The sequence below is a fragment of the Thermothelomyces heterothallicus genome (genome assembly GCF_042370625.1).
Source record: "Thermothelomyces heterothallicus CBS 202.75 unplaced genomic scaffold P884_scaffold_11, whole genome shotgun sequence".
In the NCBI taxonomy this organism is placed as follows: domain Eukaryota; kingdom Fungi; phylum Ascomycota; class Sordariomycetes; order Sordariales; family Chaetomiaceae; genus Thermothelomyces; species Thermothelomyces heterothallicus.
In genome coordinates, this window is record NW_027192572.1 from 613,290 (window position 1) to 632,984 (window position 19,695).

The 19,695-nt window shown below is 57.7% G+C and overlaps 6 protein-coding genes and 2 non-coding genes across 8 annotated transcripts; 6 read left to right on the forward strand and 2 right to left on the reverse strand.

Moving 5' to 3' along the window:
- Positions 1-861: 861 nt before the first annotated feature.
- On the forward strand, positions 862-3,076 carry P884DRAFT_269804 (uncharacterized protein; the record flags this gene model as incomplete). Its single annotated transcript, XM_069442295.1, has 2 exons — positions 862-2,880; positions 3,014-3,076. 2 exons carry the CDS (start codon positions 862-864, stop codon positions 3,074-3,076), a joined length of 2,082 nt encoding a protein of 693 aa, XP_069297604.1.
- A 1,282-nt stretch (positions 3,077-4,358) lies between these two features.
- P884DRAFT_200735 (uncharacterized protein) lies at positions 4,359-5,841 on the forward strand (the record flags this gene model as incomplete). The annotated part of the gene is made up of 2 exons (XM_069438313.1): positions 4,359-4,594; positions 4,674-5,841. 2 exons carry the CDS (start codon positions 4,359-4,361, stop codon positions 5,839-5,841), a joined length of 1,404 nt encoding a protein of 467 aa, XP_069297605.1.
- A 1,377-nt stretch (positions 5,842-7,218) lies between these two features.
- On the reverse strand, positions 7,219-10,036 carry P884DRAFT_307401 (cation transport protein-domain-containing protein). Its single transcript, XM_069445131.1, has 4 exons — positions 8,601-10,036; positions 8,260-8,459; positions 7,842-8,196; positions 7,219-7,742 (listed from the first exon to the last, which is right to left on the reverse strand). Exons 1-4 carry the CDS (start codon positions 10,018-10,020, stop codon positions 7,249-7,251), a joined length of 2,469 nt encoding a protein of 822 aa, XP_069297606.1. The 5' UTR covers positions 10,021-10,036; the 3' UTR covers positions 7,219-7,248.
- A 1,700-nt stretch (positions 10,037-11,736) lies between these two features.
- Positions 11,737-11,816, forward strand: P884DRAFT_t89. The gene has a single exon. It is a non-coding gene; the product is annotated as a tRNA-Asp (tRNA).
- Positions 11,817-12,250: 434 nt separating this feature from the next.
- Positions 12,251-14,228, forward strand: P884DRAFT_223936 (uncharacterized protein). The gene is made up of 4 exons (XM_069439577.1): positions 12,251-12,971; positions 13,084-13,161; positions 13,285-13,782; positions 13,898-14,228. Exons 1-4 carry the CDS (start codon positions 12,436-12,438, stop codon positions 13,932-13,934), a joined length of 1,149 nt encoding a protein of 382 aa, XP_069297607.1. The 5' UTR covers positions 12,251-12,435; the 3' UTR covers positions 13,935-14,228.
- A 96-nt stretch (positions 14,229-14,324) lies between these two features.
- P884DRAFT_t90 lies at positions 14,325-14,404 on the forward strand. Its single transcript has one exon. It is a non-coding gene; the product is annotated as a tRNA-Asp (tRNA).
- Positions 14,405-14,856: 452 nt separating this feature from the next.
- P884DRAFT_285076 (uncharacterized protein) lies at positions 14,857-16,359 on the reverse strand (the record flags this gene model as incomplete). Its single annotated transcript, XM_069443740.1, has 3 exons — positions 14,857-15,555; positions 15,618-16,207; positions 16,341-16,359. 3 exons carry the CDS (start codon positions 16,357-16,359, stop codon positions 15,160-15,162), a joined length of 1,005 nt encoding a protein of 334 aa, XP_069297608.1. The 3' UTR covers positions 14,857-15,159.
- A 797-nt stretch (positions 16,360-17,156) lies between these two features.
- Positions 17,157-19,310, forward strand: P884DRAFT_259657 (aspartic peptidase domain-containing protein). The gene has a single exon (XM_069441371.1). The coding sequence runs from the start codon at positions 17,309-17,311 to the stop codon at positions 19,271-19,273; it is 1,965 nt and encodes a 654-aa protein (XP_069297609.1). The 5' UTR covers positions 17,157-17,308; the 3' UTR covers positions 19,274-19,310.
- Positions 19,311-19,695: the final 385 nt, after the last annotated feature.

The following is a 19,695-nucleotide window of genomic DNA, read 5'->3' on the forward strand; positions in this document are numbered from 1 at the left end:
GTGGAGGGTATTACGGAATCGGTAGGTACCTAGGTATTAGTGCATGCGGTCTGTCGAACTGCTTCAACCAGTACAGATACCCCAATTCCAACCACTACACAGTACAATTGCTGCGTATTAATTAGAGCTGCCGAGGCGGAATAGCCCTAATAGTTGAGGATGATCCCGCCGTCTGGGCAAGCCAGGGTAGCAAACCTGATTTTATCCATCCAGTCGTGGGCGTGGGAAAAACAATCATGAAGAAAAAAAAACGAGAACAACTGCATAAGTCGCACAGTTCACGTACGGAGGAGTTGGATGGAGCCGGCGACTTCTCCGCTCGGGATCTGCTGTCGGCGGGTCGCATTGCTCCATTTGAGTGTGCGGGGTAGACCCATTCTGGGGAATATCCCCAGATTCCGGCCGAGGTGTGGAGAGGAACGGCCAGGGGTGTGATCCTTGTACCCGATCAAGGTATGGAGCAAGCAGATCGTCGGGCTCCACGGAGCAGACCCTGCCTCAGCGCCAATTCGGTGACATGTGCACTTCGGCGGGTCCCCTAGTCGAGAGCTCAATAAGCACCTCCATCACCTTGGCACCTCCCATGTTTACCTTGAACTTAGCTCTGGTCCGTCCCTGTGCTGGGTTCCAGTTCCCGCCCTGAGCTCGCCCTTTCGCAAACCCCCATCTCGCTCGCTCGCCGGCTCACTTGGATGGTTCGGGGCCTGGAAATCCCACCTCAGCCTCTGCGTCACTGAGTCTCTGGAGCGCACTAAAAAAAAGAAAAAAAAAAGAAAAAAAAGAAATAAAGAAAAAAAAGAAAAAAAGAGAGAGAGAGAAAGAGAGAGAGAAGGGAGTTAACGGACGCACACATAGCAAACCATGCGCTTCTCAACGCTGCTCGTCGCGGCGTCGGCTCCCGTAGGCCTCTTCGCCCGGGAGTCGATCGACCAATTGTCGCCGGGAGAGCTCGTCGCCTTTCTCGAGAAGCACAACTTGGCCATCGTGCCCAAGTCGGAGCTGACGGACGCCCTGACGGAGCTCAATGCCTTGCTCAAGAGCCAGCAGCTGCAGCAGCGCCACGTCGTTCCCGTCTTCAGGAGAGACAATGGCACGGCGAACAAGTCTGGCCAGGGTGGTGATGGTAGTGGTGGTGGTGGTGCTGGTGCTGGTGCTGCCACAACGTCCGTCACGGACGGTGGCGACGAGGGCGGCACCGTGACCGCGCAACTCCTCGGCCTGGACGACCTGGCAGACCTGATCCGGGGGCTCATCAAGGCCATTGGCGACCTGCCCGAGATCCTCAAGGCCGTCGAGGGCCTGCTGACGCCCGAGTTCCTCAACGGCTTCCACGACGCCATGGTCTACCTCGCCCAGACGCTGCAACCGCCCGCGCCCGAGCTGCTGCGGAAGCTCGTCGAGAAGGCCGGCCCGCTCGTCGACATGCTCGACGGGCTCGACCTCGAGGGCCTGGTCGACCAGCTCAAGGGCGTCGACCTGGCCGGCCTGATCGGCGGCGCCCTGAAGCTGCTCTCGGACGAGAACGTCGAAAAGATCGAGTCCCTCGTCTCCAACGGCGCCGCCCTGCTCACCCCTTCGTTCGTCAACCAGACCTCCACCCTCATCGGGGGCGCCGCGCCGCTCCTGGGCGAGCTCGGCCCCTTGCTCGAGAAGGTGACGCCGCTGCTCGACAAGCTCGGAGACGTCGACCTGGAGGGCATCCTGGATGCCCTCTCGCCCCTGCTCACCAAGGAGTCCGTCCAGGGCCTGGTCACCCTGCTCCACAACGCGGAGCAGCTGCTGGATCAGGAGACGGTCAGCAGCCTCAAGTCGCTCCTCAAGACGGCCGGCCCGCTCCTCGACAAGCTCGGGGACATCGACCTCGACGGCCTGCTAGACGCGGTCGCCCCTCTGCTCACCAAGGAGTCCGTCCAGGGCCTGGTCACCCTGCTCCACAACGCGGAGCAGCTGCTGACTCAGGAGACGGTCAGCAGCCTCAAGTCGCTCCTCAAGACGGCCGGCCCGCTCCTCGACAGCCTCGGCGACCTCGACCTCAAGGGCCTCCTCGACCAGGTCGGCCCGCTGCTGGAGGAGCTCGGCAAGGTGGACCTCAAGGGCCTGGTGGAGGCCGTCAGCCCGCTGCTCACGCCCGAGTCGGTCAGGGGCCTGCTCGGCCTCCTGGGCAACGCCGAGAACCTGCTGACGGCCGAGTTCGTCAAGCAGACCAAGGGGCTCATCGGCGACGCGGGCCCGCTCCTGTCGGCGCTGGGCGAGATCGACCTCCAGGGCCTGGTCAAGCAGCTGCAGCCGCTGCTCTCGGCCCTCGGCAAGGTCGACCTGGCCGGGCTGCTCGAGCAGGCGTCCCCGCTCCTCTCGCAGCTGTCCCCCTTGCTCGAGGAGGTCGGCAAGATCGACCTTGCCAAGCTCGTCGGCCAGCTGTCCCCGCTGCTCGACACCCTGGGCGAGATCGACCTCGGGGGCCTGCTCGACGCCCTCTCCCCGCTGCTCACGCCGCAGAGCGTGAAGGGCGTGTTGGGGTTGCTGGACAACGCCGAGGACCTGCTGACGGCCCGGTTCGTCAACCAGACGCACACGCTCGTCGGCGGCGCCGTCCCGCTCGTCGCCGCCCTCGAGGGGGTCGACATCGAGGGCCTCCTGAAGAAGGTCACGCCGCTGCTCGAGGAGCTCGGAGGCGTCGACCTGGCCGGCCTCGTCAGCGCCGCCAGGCCGCTCCTCGACGCCGTCGAGAAGATCGACGTCAAGGGCATCGTCGAGCAGGTCATGCCCCTGCTCACCCCGGAGAGCGTCAAGGCCGTCGTCGGCCTCGTCCACAACGCCGGCGTCCTCCTGAGCCAGACCTTTGTCTCCCAGACCTCGGAGCTCATCGACGACGCCACGCCGGTACGTATTACGTATACGTAACACCTTACGACATGTTTCCCTCTTTTCCCCTACCCCTTGCATCTTTGCTTCCTATCCTACCCATCTATCTCCCTGGTCTCTCGGCTAACATGATGATCCCCCCATTTTGCAGCTCGTGGCCACGCTCGCCGACCTCATCCACGCCGTCCTCAAGGAGTTTGTTGGCAAGCAGTAGACTGGGGCGTCATGAGCCATGGAATGATGAATGGACGCATTATAAGATCTTTATGAGTAATACTTAGTAATTAACGATGGGGATTTGAATGAGCGAGGTAAAGATGTCGATTTTTTTTTTTTTTTTTTTTTTGGTTTTGAGAGCATGCAGCTCCTAGGGTTAGTAGCGATGATGATATGGGCCACCTGTTGGAAGCAGCGATTAATAATATCATACTTGTTTCAGTTGCTAACCAACTCTTCCTCTTCGGAGACGTTGTTCTCTTTCTTCGTTATTTTTTTCTTTTTTGCCCCCCTCCTTTCCCCTTTCTCTATCGCAGTTGATGGGCTGTGAGGCATGCATCGTAGGGCGCAACACCATATCTGCACGTCACTTCTCCGGAGCGCCCACTCCACGAGGACCCCGTTGAACAACGTTGGAAGCCACCCCACGCAGCGGAACCTCTCGGGCGGCTTGGCTTTCACAAGCTTTGTGCGGTATCCGGCTTTTCCACACACACAGTGCACTAGTTCCACTCGTGCCCGCTGACCCCTGTCGACTAGTACTACGCATGTGTACATGTACACATGGACAAGGGAACCTGCCCAAAAGATCACCGCCCGTCTGCCCAACATGTCGAACAAGCCGCTTGTTGGCGAATGAGATGCTTGCCCACATTTTGCTCACTTTTCTGTCAACCTCGGCTGGCCAAGAATGCGGGGGATATGCGGGGGGAGATCGACAGTCACACGGCCGAGAGGCGGGAGGGGCCTTCGTAGTGGACACTAGTGTACACTACACTACACTACTCCGTACCTGGGCTCCCCGTTTAGGCGAAGGATGGACGCTGCTCTCCACCTCCCCCAGCTCATCGTTATACACTAATCCGGAGTTAACCCGGAACGAACCTGGGGTGACAGGCCCGGGGCGACGAGGTTACATCGTCACTGCCCTTTGCCTTGATATGTGCCCAACATTTTGATAAGCATATCACATGGATTTTTTCTCGACAACTCGGAAAGACGGCCGGCCTGCTTTGCTCCCCGCACTTTTCGGCCAGCCTTGGGCGCGAAGCCGCTCAAGTGTCGTCGGCGTTGTCGACGGGTTAAGGCCGAGTCCTCTCCTTCGTCAGGCGGACCATGCGTCTCGACTGATCGGTGACCGTGTGTGCCTCCCTCCGTGTCCATCCCCTCAGCCGCCCGCGATCTCGTGTGGTTCTGCATTGCGGATTGCAACAAAAAAAAAAGAAAAAAGATCGTTCAAGAGACTTTTTTTGTCGCCGCCGCATCGCGTATCCCGAGCCATGGCCACGCAACCAACGACGACGACGACGGGACCACAGGCCCCTGTCGCCAACGCGGCAGGCACTCGCCCCGAGAACGTCCTCGACGACGCCTCCTCGCTCAATGATGGCGTCCACGAGAAGGGAGCACCCGTCGGCCTCTCCAAGCGGGAGAAGGTGAAGCAGCATCTCCGCCGCTTCTGGTGGGCGTATGTCCTCGCGCTAGTCATCTTCCTGGCGATATTCCTCCCCATCTTGTAAGCGCATCATCAGTTTTCTCCCTTTTTTTTGTTGTTCTTGTGAAAGGCTCCCTCTCTTCTGACAGCCGCGGAATAGGTTCAAGGTGATCATCCCGGCAATCATCAGGAATGTGGTCAAGGACCAGGAGCTGCCCGTGAGGGGAGGCGCGCTCAACTTCACGGCGCCGACGCACCTGAACATGAGCATGGACACCATGCTCGACACGCCGCTGGGGGTCAAGATCGATTCCCTGCCGCTCAACCTCTACCAGCCGCCGGCAGACCCCGAGCACGACGACACGGACGTCAAGGGGCCGTTCCTGAGGCTGCAGATGCCGGACCAGCACATCAACGGCGAGACCAAGATCCACGTCCCGGAGCAGGTCGTCCAGGTGCTCAACCAGACGCAGATCACCGCCTGGTTCAACGAGTTCTTCGACAAGGAGCTCGTCGACCTCCACATCAAGGCCGACGACATGAGCGTCCACCTCGGCGCCCTCGACTACAAGGTCGGCATGGACAAGACGGTCAAGGTGCCGGGGCTCAACTACCTCAAGGGCTTCGGCGTGCTCGACATGAAGTTCTCCATCCCGGCCGAGCCGTCGGGCCGCAACCTGCGCGGCCACCTGCTCATCCCCAACGCCGGCGTCATCGCGCTCGGCCTGGGCAACGTCTCGTTCAACATCATGGCCGGCGACGTCAACCTCGGCCTCGTGCGCCTGTACGACTTCGACCTGCGCCCGGGCAACAACACGCCCGCCTTCGACGGCGAGTTCTACTTCGACCAGCTGATCCCCAACCTGCCCGCCATCCTCGACTCCCAGCGGGCCGCCCTCGCCGAGGGCGTCGTCGAGCTGCACGCCAAGGGCAACAGCACCATCAACTACGGCCGCCACATCCCCTACATCGAGGGCGTCCTCAACATCAAGCGCGTCCCCATGCGCATCCCCGTCACCACCCTGCTCGTCGACCTCATGGAGGCCCTCGTCTCCGACGGCAACGGCAACGGCAACGGCAACGGCAACGGCAACGGCACCTCCCAGGGCGTGCCCCTGCTCGACCACCTCGGTGACGTCCTGGGCAACAGGACCCTGTTTGAGCAGATGCTGAGCCACTGGGATAGCACCGGTGGTGATGCTGATGCCGATGCGAAGGGAAGCGCCAGCGGCGGCAAGAAGAGCAGCTCGCCGACCAGGTCCGTCAGGAGGTCGATGCACACCAACATCTTGAAGCTGGGGCTCAGGAGGTTGCGGTCCAGGTTTTGATCCGAACGGGACGAGGAATGGGTGATTATTATTTCTCGACAGTATTCATTGGGTAATCATGTCGTTGAATAATTACGACGCCAGAAGAGGCAGTGACGTGACTGCGGAGACGACCGTGATCAGTCCACGACTAATTAGGTACGGCATGGATGGGTAATAATTATATACCTTAGGTTAACGACGAAATAATGATACAACATATAATTAACGTTCATGACTTTGTCTGTCTCCCGGTAGATCGGCTCGCTTCGACGGCCAGCTCCAGGCTCGAACCGACGCCTTCCATCTCGAAGCTCTGCTTGTCGGACCAGGAGCGGCACCTCCCTGTCGCCTCGTGGGAGGGCATCGATGTAGGATACATGTGGTGAAGCGCCAGGAGGGAGCGGAATGAAAAGATGCATGCGCGGGCCGTCACGGCTTCGATGGCGCTGTGATCGGCGCGTTCGCTACACGCAACCTCGATAGTGCGCTGAAACAGGACAGTGTAGTGTCCGTGACAGGACATATGCGCTTGAAAGGGGTCGCCGCGTAAAACGCCGAGGCACTCCTCCACCACACGGCGCTCTGGCAGCCCCCATGCTCGAGCTGAGGTGGACAGCGTTGGTGCAGAGAAAGGCCGGGAGCGCTCTCGCCTGTCCGGGAGGCGATCCACTTCTGCCCTTCGTCGGAAAGGAAAGGGATGCCGTCGTGGAGGCTGATGTCGCCAAGATGGCGCCCGGCAAAGTGGATTGGAGTTTGCCGGAGATGGGCCCTTGAGCCACGAGATCACCAGCATCATGTCGAGGTGGAGAGAGGAACCGGGTAGAGGGGGGGATTGTGGAAGGGGATAGAAAAACCAACAGCTCTTCGCTTTAAAGGCTTGGATAAGTGATAACGAATCGGTCTTCTTCTTAGCTTGGGAAGGACAGGGAGAACGAGGAGACGGCTCGAACAAGAGGGATGCAAGGATGCAAAGATTCCATCAACGAATCAACTATTATATGATCCACTCAACCTCATGTATAGCACTGTAGGTACTTACTTATACGCCCAAGAACCCAAAATCTGGGACGACTCACAAATATGGAGATGCTCATGCCTCCCATGTGCTATTATTAATAACCGATCCAGTTGGCTCGCGTCGTATTAGAGCCTTGGACAAGGGACCTGGGTTCATGACTTCATACCAGAGCATAATTAGAACGTTGGGTTTCAATCTCTTCATTCCTGTGTTTCGAGTCTGCGCGCCAACTGCAGCTGTTCATGTGCTATATAATTACTTGAACTTAGTTTCCTAGCTCTATGATCTGTTACACTGAAAATTGAACCTGCCGAAGGGAAATGAGATGTAAAAAAAAAAAAAAAAAAAAAAAAAAAAAAAAACCGTGAAAACAAATACAGCACAAGAAAGAAAGGCCACCCCCAACCTCATACCGGCGCAAAGGGTCTGATGACGCTGCGGCCGGGCGAGCGGGCCTGCGGACTGCCCTGCTCGCCGCCGCCCATGTAGGGGGTGGCGGCGGTGCGGCTGATGGAGCGGCGGATCTCCGCGTCGTCCTCCTCCTTGTCGTCGAGGTCGATGCTGGGCAGCTTGACGGCGCGGTCGAGGGCGACGGGCAGGTCGCGGTGGCGGCCGCGGAGCATGACGAGGATCAGGACCAGCTTGCTGCCGGCGTGCCAGCCGCCGCTGAAGGAGTACGACGCGGCCGGCAGCCCCGTGCTGATGCCGTTGTTCGCGTACGCCGACACCACCTCGAACAGGATGTTGAACAGGCTGAACGCCCCCGGGTCCTCCAGCGTGTGCGACGTCTCCATCACCGTCACCAGGAAGAAGGCCAGCGCCACCCACCACACGTCGTGCGACAGCTGGCTGCGCACGTGGTGCGCCATCAGGTCCGGCCCCCGCCCCGCCTCCTCCTCCTCTTCCTCTTCTTCCTCTTCTTCCTCCTCCTCTTTCTCCTGGCCGTCATCGTTGTTATAGTAGTTGCCGTACCGCGTGTTGACGCTGACCGTGCTGCTACTAGTGCTGCCGCCACCGCCGCCTCCGCCGCCGGTTTGGATGTAGGGGGTCGGTTGCGCGCTGGTCAGGGCGCCGGCTTTGGGTCTCTTGTTCGGCCGCCGTGGCAGTGGCCCGGGGGGGATCCCGACGCCTTGGAACCCCGTCATGCGCCGCTGCAGCTGCCGGCTGATGAACTGACCGCCTTCGCGGCCGATATCGACGATCTTGTCGATTCCCCCCCGCGAGGCGACCGACAACCGCGAGAGTCGGGATGCCTGGGAGCCGACGGAGGTGGGGGATAGGGGTTGTTGCGCTCTGGAATTGACTGGTCCGGAGGTGAGGAATAAGCCGCCACCAGCAGATGTCTTGCTCTCCTCCTCCTTCTCCTTCTCCTTCTCCTTCTTCTTCTTCTTCTTCTTCTTCTTCTTCTTCTCCACCACCCCTTCCTTCTTGTCGTCGTGTGGCATTTCGGGCTCGTCTCCGGCATAGATTCCCAGCGACCGCTCCTCGTAGACGTTGGAGCCGCGCACGGTGATCGAGGTCGGATAGGCCGATGCATACATCTTGATCAGCCACAGAACCTGTAGGCCGAAGTAGACGGCGGACACAGAGACGATAGAGAAGCCGGTGGACAAGATGGCTGTGTAAGGGTCAGCACAGGACTGCTCACTGCTCATTCTCTTTCTTGGAAGGGGGAGTGGAGGGGAAAGGGGGCTGGAGACGTGTCGTTCTGTGCTTCTCTTCTGATTGGGTTCTGATTAATAGTGCTAAGTATACTTACACACCGACTGGAAGAGGCCGTCCACGACCCGCGGCCCCGGCGGGATCTTGTCGAGCGCCTTGTTCCCAATGTTGAGCAGGAAGAACATGATCCAATCGACGATGAGGAACGCGCCCAGCCACAGGCCCAGCATCCAAGTCGGGCGCGCGGGGAACATGTTGATGTAGACGCGCCGGGGGTAGTGCAGGATGAATTCGAACGTCTCCTTCCACACCTCGTAGTTGGGGCTGTCGGTCGCGAGCCTGAGCAGGCGCGAGCACACCCAGATGATGAGGCGCAGGAAGATGGGCGAGGCCTGGCTGCCGACGAGCATGAGCACGGCGCCGACGAGCACGACAAAGTAGTAGCCCGACTGGAAGGCCGTCATGCCCGCGTCCAGCAGCGACATGCCCGTGTTGCTGAAGGCCGACACGGCCAGGAAGATGCCGGTCCACCAGGCGTTCTGCCCGTTCGCGGTCGGGATCTCGGCCGCGTTGGCCGCGATCCACGCCCCGAGAGCCAACCCGCCGAGCACCTGCCAGAGCACGTAGTACAGCGCGACCGTGACGACCAGCACCTCGACCGCGCGGTACTCGACGCCGCCCAGATACTCGCGTTCCTTGAGCGTCAGGTTGAAGAACTCCCCGTTCCTGCCCACGTTTTTCCTCTTCTCCTGGAGGAAGTTGCGCACCTCTGCGGTCCGGTCCCTGTTGATCCCCTGCGTTGCCGCCTTCCCCGGCGGCGGGCGAGGCGGCTCGACGAAGACGACGCTCCTCGCCCCGGGGCTCCTTGGCAGACGGTTCTCCGGTATTGGTGCGAGGCCCTCCTCCAAGTCTCGTTCCCTCGGCCGGCCGCTCTCGGACCCGGGCACTTCCGACGTCGAGGACTGACCGGCCCGGATCCGGCTCCCTAGGCCCGGAAGTTGCTGTTGTCCCTCGTCGCACTTGGACTTGCTCTTGCTCAGCGACTTCAGCCGAGCCAGCGCGAGGAGGTCCGAGAAGCCCGAGTACAGCCAGATGGACGAGCCGGCCCTCAGCTTCCTCTCCCTCTCCATCTTGACGATGGCACGGAACCGCTTCTCAAACACGTGTCTCCGGAACAGGACAGTCCACAGCGAGACGAGGATGGGGTGCCCGAGCAACATGGCGAGGAACAGCACAATCTGCTGCCCGAGCGACATCTGGCTGAGGTTTTGCGTGTTGAGCCCGGTCGACGTGAGGGCGGACATGATCATGAAGAGGCTGTCGAGGAAGCCGATCTTGACCGAGGATGACGACCCGCTCCCCCAAAAGACGAGGGCGAAGAAGAGGCAGGACAAGATGAAGTAGGCATAGTGAAGTGTGATAAAGTTGATGGGAGGGAGGTATGGCCGAACTCTCGCGAACCGCTCGGCCCAGCGGCCCTCCCACTGCCGCTCGTAAAAGTCGCTAAGCCATTTCATGGCGAGGATCTAGTAGGCTCGACGACAGCAAGAAGTAGGATGAAGAGAGGAAAGGGAATCGTGAGCAAAAAAAAGAAAGAAAAAAAGAAAAGAAAAGAAAAGAAAAGAAAAAATTGGGGGAAAAGAGAAACAAAAGATAAGAAAGGGAAAACAAATCTTCTTTTCCTTCGACCGCGGGTACCGTCTTGCGAGACACGGGCAGAGTGATCACTCACCGAACGGAATCATGAATGACTAAGGGCTTCAAGATTTCTTAAATATAACCATGCTGGCGCCGTATCATAGCACTGTAGAGCGCGTAATTATTCGTCTGAGCTGGATCCAAGAGGAGCAACTTTTTAGGTAGCGGCCAAAGGAGTGATCCTGCAGTTTGGATCCGAAGTCATGAATTGCATGCAAAATAATTAACCTCTGGGAGCTGGTGGAACACGCCCTCCCCCGAGTGTTAGTTTCAAGGGACCAACCGCGCAGTATGGCGCTGAGCCGCATAGTTGCCTGTTTTGGGTGGAATCCTGTTCCTTCAAAAGCTTAGCATTCAGCGTGTGGTAGGTTTTAAGGTTAGTGATTTGCTGTGTCCAGAATTGCGGCACGGACAGGGTGAAACGAATGTGCCTCAGGGGCGTAAAGCCTCGAAATTCCAGGGAAATTCCAGGAACAGGAAGGACCCAGAGCGACGAAATCCCATCTGGAACTTGAAAAAAAAAAGCCAAGTCACGTTTGAAGATGTGTACAGTTTTGTGAAAGCGTAAAAGAATCTCTGTCACGTCCCAAGACAGCCTTCGCTTAATTAAGCTTAATTAGTGAGCCGTGCATCAGCGCCAAAGCGCCAGCCCTTGCTTGCATCTTACCAAGGTACCTTCAGCCACCGGTTTAAGGATATTATCCTTCGTGATTACTACTGATGATGACAGACGCCGCAGCAGGATTAGCTGAGCCCGTCGCATCAACCCCAAACCTCCAGATTTGCCAAACCCCGGTCCCAACGAGCCCGGGAGAAGGCCACTGAAGTACGTACAAGTCTCCTTTTCAAATCGGAGTAACTATATATTTGCCGGATATTAATATGTCGTCGCTCATTACGAGGTAAAACGAGGAGCCAAATTTCGTATTATATAGAACGTTGCCATTAGACACCCCTGCTTCGACTAAATGCCATCTACAAAGTCACTCAATAACCTGACGGCGTCGACACCTCAAGGTTGATCATTGCTAATTACAGGCTAGGGCAATAAGTGCTGGTGCGTGGTGTTGGTGTCACCAAATTTTCAGCCCTAAGTTTAGGCAGCTTATATGTAAGGTAGGTATGTAACGTATCTAGGTATGTATGTACAGTACATATAGTAATCCGATGTCCGTCCTCCGTACTTCGTATAGAAAGGTATTATAGAGATTTGCTTTGAGCTGAAACTCCAGACAGCTCTCCTAGTTCCGCCTTATGGCTTCGACCTCAGGACCAGCCGGCGATTATAACTGAAAACTAAAAACATATCTAAACCAATTAAAATATATAAAATATAAGTTGTCACATGACTTGTACTTCAAGATGCACATTGGATACTTGAAATCACCAGCTTCTAATAAAGCTTTCTAGAATGGGATGGTAACAATTCAGAATACGGAAAATGCCTTGGTACTTCCATTCCAGCACGCTACATATGCTTCAGATTCCATCCCGATTCGCAGCGCTCGGCTACGGCTGGTGACCACATCAGCAAATCTTCCGTAGTATAGTGGTCAGTATGTGAGCTTGTCATTGCACAACGCTCGAGACCCGGGTTCAATTCCCGGCGGGAGAGACTGCAAGCTTTTTTAGCCCCAAAACAGAGTGCTTGTGTACCAGTGGGTTGCTTCTCTTTTTGGGATCTTGCGTGCAACTAATAACTAGTTGGGAGGTGACAACCAGCGTTCCCCCGCTTGTAGTTTGGGTCTTTGTCAAATTTTTTTCCGCATGACAGACTATAGCGTTCCGGTCCACGACCAGTCTTACCGTACGCTTCGTTGGTGAAATGTGGGGCCGGTGTCTGGATCGTGTACGTAGTAAGGCAGATAACGGCTCCCATCGGCCGTCGGCGACGAGCGGGTGCCAGTGGCGGGGTAGTTGACTCCGCCCATGTGAACGGTTGCGAACGAGCCCTTGGACCTGCTTCAAAAGTGCTCGCGGCGGCTCGGCGTCGCCTCACCCCACTGGGGAGACCTTCCTCTTCAGGGCTCTAAAACGGCGAGGTCTAATCGCCAAGGCTAAAGTTTAAGTGGGAACCACTTCCAAGGTTGCAACCAACGCCGAATTAAATTCAAACACAAACATCTTATCGTCCTCTTTCTTTCGATATTATCATCGTTTTCTTTTTCCAACACGCATTCTACGCACGTTTACCAAAGATCAATTTGCAGCCGTTTTCACCGTTTCCTAACAAGATGTCGACCCAAGAACTGTCGATGGACCTCCCGGTCATCGACATGGACGTCTTCCTCCATCAACCTCGCGACTCGCCCGCGGTGCAGGCCGAGTGCGCCAAGGCGGCAGATGCCCTCATCACCTACGGCGCGCTGGTGCTTCACGACTCGCGCGTGTCGGAGCAGGACAACGACACCTTCCTGGATCTCCTGGAGGACTACTTCGCGCAGCCCGAGGCCGACCTGAAGAAGGACGAGCGGCCCGAGCTGGCTTACCAGATCGGCGTGACGCTGGAGAACACGGAGAAGCCAAAGTGCGCCGTCGACGAGCCGTGCCTGCGCGTCATCGAGCGCCTGGCCCCGTCGGAGCGCCCGCTCGACATCTCGGCTCACTCGCCCGACCCCAAGTGCAGGTTCTTCTGGCGCATGGTTGAGCAGCCCCCCTACAAGACGCAGTTTCCCGTGCTTAATGCCGAGAACGTCACGCCCGAGGCTCCCCACATCAAGGAGCGCTGGGGGCCGGTGATGAACCAATGGGGGACGGCCATGAAGAATGCGTGAGTACAATCACGCCGACAACAAGACCGAAATCAAACGAGAGATGCCCCGAGGGCCAAAGTGATCGCATGCGGGAGAAGTGCAGGATGATGGTGCTGACCAGCCCGGCAGAGTTGAGGGGCTCACACAGATGGCTGCCGTTGGCCTGGGGCTCCCGGTGGACACGTTCAAAGATGCAGGCCGGTATGGGTATGATATTTCTCTTGTTCCTCCAATTCAATAACCCCCTCCCGTTATGAGACGTGGCTCGACCTTCTTTTCCTTCAATTGCTAACCACGAAACACACCATGGATTGTTGGGGGGAAAAAAAGGCCCCACCTTCTCGCGCCGACGGCATCCGACCTTCAAAAGTACGGTCAAAAGGACACGATCCTGGCCGGCTTCCATACAGATCTCAACTTCCTCACCATCCACGGCCGGTCGCGCTACCCGGGCCTGCACATCTGGGCGCGCAACACGGGCAGGCGCATCCCCGTCAAGATCCCGCCGGGCAACTATCTGCTCGTGCAGGCCGGCAAGCAGCTCGAGCACCTCACGGGCGGGCTGATCAAGGCCGGCTACCACGAGGTCGTCGTCAACGAGCGCACCCTGCAGGTCATTGAGGAGCGCCGCGCCCGCCTGCCGGACCGGCCCCTCATTCGCATCTCGTCCACCTTCTTCTGGCACCTGTCGTCCGACTACGACCTGGTGCCCATCCCGGAGCTGGCCGAGCGCGCCAAGCTCGTCCGGGCGCAGCAGTTCGACCTGGGCAAGGACGAGGGTGAGGAGGTCGAGTACCCGCCCATGAAGGTGGGCGAACAGGTTCAGAAGTAAGTCTGATTCTTTTCTTTCCTTTTCTTTCCTTTTTCAGATTTTCAAGGGGAAAAAAGTGGCCTGCTTTTGGATTGTTATGTCGTCAACAGCTCAAACTAACGCGAGTTGTAGCGAGCTCAAGCACATTGCTCTAATGGCTTCGAGCTAAAGGAGGGGTTAATGGTCAGCTAGTATTCTTAGCCAGGTGGCCTCGGGGTTTTGGGTACAATGGACGCCAAAAGTTCATGGTTAATGTGAATCGAGGGCAGTTATGTTCTGAAATGTATTTCTGTCATAAACCTCGAGTATTGAGAGCGGACCCGGGCCTCGGGTGTATCAGAACCTTACAGCTGAAGAATCTGAGAACATGATGTGAGATATTACGGCTTGACGAATTTCTCCCTTGAAGGGTCTTGATTTCATGCTTTCTGTTTGTTTCAAGGGGACAAGTTGTGCAAGGGCTATGACAAAGGCGGTCCACGATGCTGATCTTATAGCACTAACTGGGCGAGCCCCTTCCAACCAACCAGACGCTACGGCGGGTGTCCACACCTGCAAGTCTTCCGTAGTATAGTGGTCAGTATGTGAGCTTGTCATCGAACAACGCTCGAGACCCGGGTTCAATTCCCGGCGGGAGAGTTTCTTTTTCCGGCCCCACCCGGGCATATACCTCACAGAAGGGAGAGCTGTTAGGTTCTTTTGTCTCTTTTTAGTTCCTCGTTTTATTTCCCTTCAAATACCGTGGTTTTTTTCTTACTTGGTCTTCTCTAAGACCCGCTATCCTGTCTTTCTTTAACTCGATGCGTTTCCGTCGAAGGATCGGAAAAATAGATGCTCGACTCGCGCGCCGGCGGCATGGTCACGGCCGCGAGGCTGTACATGCTGGCGAACAAGCGGGCCAAGGCGCTCAAGATGCTCGAGGAGCACGACTCGGACTCGTAGGCGTAGCCAGACGGTCGCCAAGGCAGCGTCAGACGCAGGGGAGGGGGGGAAGGGGATTGCTTAGAGGAAGAGGTCGGACGTCGGGAGGAGGAACGGAAAGGAGAAAACCATGTAATGTTTCACCTCCTAGTCAATAAATGACAGGCTTCGTCCCGCCAGCCAACTCGTAACGGGGGTGGGGAGGGAAAAGAGAGATGAAAACAAAAATACAGTCGTGTACGACCTTGTGTGTGGAAAGATCAATTTGTTTCGGCCTAGACGCCGACCAGGGAGAGCGACCAGAGACAGAAACCACAGTTGAGGAGTAGATGTGCTTGCACTGAACTAACGAGACGAGGACGTACATCGCAGAAATCCCACCAAGAACGCTAGTAGCTCTGTATTTTTTCATTTTTCTGTTCTGTTATGATGGCCTGAGCGCGCCAAGGGACATGGCTGGATGTGGGATGTGTTCACCGACCCGGCCTCTTCGGACGGTTAAACCCTCTCTTCACCTCAACCTTGGGGTGCAACTCGTCCAGGACGCCCTGCTCCGTGATCTCGCTCGGGTCTTCCACCTCGAACTTCTTGTCCGGCTTGAGCCCCGCCTCCTGCTCAGCGATCGAGAGGACGGCTCTCTTCATCAGGGGATACATCATGCGGAACTTGATGGCCTTTGTGCTAAAGTTGGTCGGGCATGTGTAGAAGAAGAGCAAAGGGCTGGACTCGCTGCCGTCATGCACGTGCGAGAAGCGGTAGAAGGTGAAGCGCGGCTCTGCGGGGGAGATGGTCTGCACGAGCTCGGGGATCGAGGAAGGAGCGGACTCGTCCGGAACCAGCTGGATCGACTCAGATTCGGGGTTGATTTTCTAGTAAAAGAAAAGGTAAGCGGCGGTCATGTCGCTGTATGCTGTATAACGTTGTAACATACCAGCATGACCAAGGACCGCTTGTCGCCGGCACCCAGGTCTTTAAGGGCCTGCAGCGCGTCCTCGGCGACGGGGGTCATCAGGTTCTTGCTCAGGTGCAGCTCGCGCGTCGCCGTGCCCATGCCCGCCTCCTGCTCGGCGCGCCGCACCTCGCCCAGGCTCCTCTCCTCCTCTGTGAGCGGGGCCTCGAGGGCGGTGTGGGCGTCGTGGCTCTTGAAGCCGGCCGGGCTGAGCTCCTCGGGGGTGGTGGCGAAGAAGGTGTCGCGGAAGTGCTCGCTCCCCAGCTCGCGCACCAGGGTCAGGCGGGTCGAGGCGAACAGCATCTTCTGGCGCACCGGGGCGGTGTCGGGCACGTACGTCACGGCCACCAGGGCCGGCGCGGACTGGTACCTCCGCAGGATGACGTAGAGGGCCTCATTCGGCTTGAGGTGCGGCTGCAGCAAGGACTCGACGTTGGACTCGAACGAGGCCGGCGAGGACGGCGTGAGCAGCTGCAGCGGCCGCAGCTCTTCCGAGGCGATGGTCGCGAGCAGGCCGAAGTGCGACTCGGACGCGAGCAGCTCGTTGAATTTGGAGACCAGCTCCTTCGATGCTACGAGTACGAGGGTCAGCGTGATTCTCGAGAAGGGAGGTCCAGATCTGGAGTGTTCTTGCTCTCTTTGTTCTCTTCTTTTATGTTTCTTTTATCTTTTCCTCTCGCTTTTTTTTTTGTACAGCTCACGCACCTGAAATTCCGGACTGCATCCTGACGGAGCTGGGAGATTTGGTCGATGCAGCAGCAGGACCTCGAGGTTGCGGAAAGTTCGAGGCACGACGTCAGGTAGGTACCTGACAATGGATATTAGGTGGTACCCGCAAGTTGGAGCCCATCAGAACCCCTCGCCCCGCCCTGCCCACCCGCGGCAACGAGGGGTTCCGGTCTTGACCCACTTTCTATATTGAGTAGGGGGGAGTCATCCAGCACAGGTACTCCGTAATCCGTACCTTACCAAAATTAGTCCGTTCTTGGCGTTGCTACCAGTCTTCAATTGCTTCAATTGACTCTCACCGCAGCAAAATCTCTTCGACAGCCGTCACAGCACGGAGCCAACAGGCTGAGCACAAGTTCCATGCGTTTATTGCAGGCAGGCATGGACGGAGAAGTGGAATCTTCCTCGTTCCTCACCGCAACATTGCTCGGATGTCTGCGAGTGCACGTTTGAGCTTCACTCTCTCGGTTTTGTTTATTGTATTGTACATACATACTTTTCTCCCTTCCCGCATTCTCTGTATTCGTTCCTCACTGTCCCCGGGCATCAAGACGTCTCGTCTCGGTCGAGATGAGTTCTGGCCAGGCCTCCAATTGCCAAGGTGCAACCTTGGGAGCCCAGAGTGCTATCCACGCTAGCCGACCCCTGGAAAAAGCTTGGCCAGGCACCAGTAGGCAACAGAAAAAACTAACTAACGGTCAAGTCCTCTCGCCTTTTCGTTTCGGGCATACATAATCCGTATACTTTGTTTCCACCATCACCCTTCGCTGTCGCTCATTCTGATTACTGTATATCATCGCCCACCATGTCGAGGTAGAATCGACGTCCAATCGTTTTGGTTTGATCCGATCTCATCTGATCTGATCTGTTTCACTTTTGGGCGACACCGCACATTCCTTTTTTGTTCCAAACCCCCGGGCGCCCGCCGCTGCGCTTCTGCACGAATGGCGCTCCACGCTAGTCTGTCCCCGCTGGTGATCGGCATGCTCTCAGCTGCTGCCGTGTCCGCCCAGCACGTGCTGGTCCCGTTCTCGCAGCACAAAGACGTCGTCCTCTCAGCCCGCGCCTCCTCGGAACGTGGCGCGCTCAAGTCGAGTGCCGGATATGCCTACGTTGTCGATGCCACAGTCGGCACCCCCCCGCAGAACCTGTCGCTGCTCATCTCGACGACGACCGGGGACACCTGGGTGCCCGACGCTAACACTCGCGAATGCTCGCCTCAGTGGTATTACCGCACTTATTACGATGATTCTTATGGGGACCATGACGACTATTCGGATGCACTGTCCGGCTCTCTATGCCGATGGGGCAGCTTCAATGCCACGCTGTCCTCGACCTACCTGCCCCCCAATTCTCGCTACGACGACTTCAGCGCCTCCTACGCGGACATGAACTACGTCTCGGGCCGCAACATGACCGACCGGCTCGCGTTTGCCGGCGTCGAGTTCGACGACTACCCGATGGGCTTGGTCTCGTCCGCCTACCGCTGGATCGGCGTGCTCGGCCTCGGCTACAACTCGTCCTCGGGCTACTACACTGCCTCCTCTTCGGCCGGCGTCTATGACAACGTCATGGATCGCATGGTCTTGTCCGGCAAGATCGCCACTCCCGCGTACAGCATCTGGCTGGACAACGCCCAGGCCTCCTCCGGCAGCCTGCTCTTTGGCGCCGTCGACCGGTCCAGATACTCAGGCGACCTGGTGCGCCTCCCGACTGGCTACAACTCGTACTCATACTCGTACCAGTACGGCTTCTCCGTCACCCTCAACGCCATCAACGGCACCAGTGCCTCCGGGGCTCCCATGCCCGCCATCCGGACAAACGACTTCCCTGTGGACGTCGTCTTGGGCCACGGCGAGGTGTTTTCGTTCTTGCCCGACTCGCTCGCCGACCAGATTGCCGCCAGCGCCACTTATAACAAGTCGCTCGGGTACTTCACGATCCCGTGCGACGCCGGCGAGCGCAACAACACCAGATTCGTCTTCGAGATTGGCGGCGACGGCGGCCCCAAGCTGGACGTCGAGACGGCAGATCTGGTGCAGCCATCCATCATGTACAGCGATCTCACCTGGTACGGCTCGCCCCTCGAGTCGGGCATGTGCTTTTTTGCCATCCAGAAGTATTATACCGACTCGTCGTCGACCAGTTCTTACTCCTACCTTTACAGTCTGGGCGGTTCGATCCTACGGCGCGCATATGTCGTCTATGATCTGGCCAACCACGAGATCGCCGTAGCCCCTGTCAAGTTTCCATCTGACGGAAGCACCCCGACGCCCGAGATCAAAGCGTTTGAGAGCTACGGTGCTTACACCCCGGGTGCGTCCGAGTTCTGCACGAGCACCTACTGCAGCTCGAACTACGGGGGTTCCGGTTCCGGTTCCGGTTCCGATGACAACCCCGATCATAAATATCAGGGCCCGTACGGTCCGGGATTTGACTACTGGAAGAAGATTGCCATTGGTGTCGGCGTCTCGTTCGGAGTCGTCGCGTTGGTCGGAGCGGTGACGGGCGTCATCCTCTGCCGGCGCGCGAGCCGCGGCACGGGAGCTGCAAAGGAGGTGGACGAGGAGGACTCGGCTGAAAACACTACGCCGGCCGGGTCGACGGGCCCCGCAGTTGCCCAGAATCCGATAGGGGGTTCGATAGTCGTGCCGCCGGGTCCGCTGCCAGCCGTTCAGGAACGGTCCGAAGCACAAACAGGGGAGCCTCAGCTCCCTGCGTCGGGAAATCAGATTGTCCAACCAGCCACACCGCCCGAGCCGACGGGGTCTGCGAACTCGAACACTCAATCAGCCGCCGTATCCGCGCCTTCTAGCGAGCGGGCGCCGCAAGGAGAGGTCCGTGATGATGCTTCGGCGCCAGAGGCCGGTGCCGCAGCGCCGCCGTCACCGAAAGGCAAGGAGAAGTAGAGTGTCCTCGATTATCAGACGTAATCTTGATGAACAATACCCCTTCTTTCCGGCTTAGATGCCGTCTCGCAGTCCCTCTTGCGTTGCGTAGCAGGTAGGTATGTACATCATGACATTCAGCCCCCTGAGTGATTGTTTAGGTAGCCTAGGACAAAAGGTAGGTTCTGAGTAGCAAATCACAACAAGAGCAAGGCAGATCTCTGGGTGACTTGTGATGTTCACGTCTCGTTGCCCGCTCTCCTCGCTGATACCCTGTAGCTGTCCGTTCCTTCTTGCTCCTAAGGTCAGCTGCTCAGTGATGAGCCGATTCTATGTATGTAGCTACCAATAGATCCCCGACTCCCTGACCGAGCTCAAGCAGACGTCATCGCCCACACCCGCCAGCTTTTAACAGCACCTAAAGGGTCTTTGCGGTCGTGTCA

Excerpts from the sequence above, each read along its gene's own strand:
- P884DRAFT_307401 (XM_069445131.1), bottom strand. The coding sequence starts at position 10,020 with ATGAAATGGCTTAGCGACTTTTACGAGCGGCAGTGGGAGGGCCGCTGG. Across the intron at positions 8,460-8,600 it reads CGGCCTCTTCCAGTCGGTGT|CCATCTTGTCCACCGGCTTC; the intron begins GTAAGTATACTT and ends ACCCTTACACAG. Across the intron at positions 8,197-8,259 it reads ACGACGACAAGAAGGAAGGG|GAGGAGAGCAAGACATCTGC; the intron begins GTGGTGGAGAAG and ends AAGGAGAAGGAG.
- P884DRAFT_223936 (XM_069439577.1), top strand. The coding sequence starts at position 12,436 with ATGTCGACCCAAGAACTGTCGATGGACCTCCCGGTCATCGACATGGAC. Across the intron at positions 12,972-13,083 it reads GGGACGGCCATGAAGAATGC|AGTTGAGGGGCTCACACAGA; the intron begins GTGAGTACAATC and ends CCAGCCCGGCAG. Across the intron at positions 13,162-13,284 it reads AAAGATGCAGGCCGGTATGG|GCCCCACCTTCTCGCGCCGA; the intron begins GTATGATATTTC and ends GGGGAAAAAAAG.
- P884DRAFT_259657 (XM_069441371.1), top strand. The coding sequence starts at position 17,309 with ATGGCGCTCCACGCTAGTCTGTCCCCGCTGGTGATCGGCATGCTCTCA.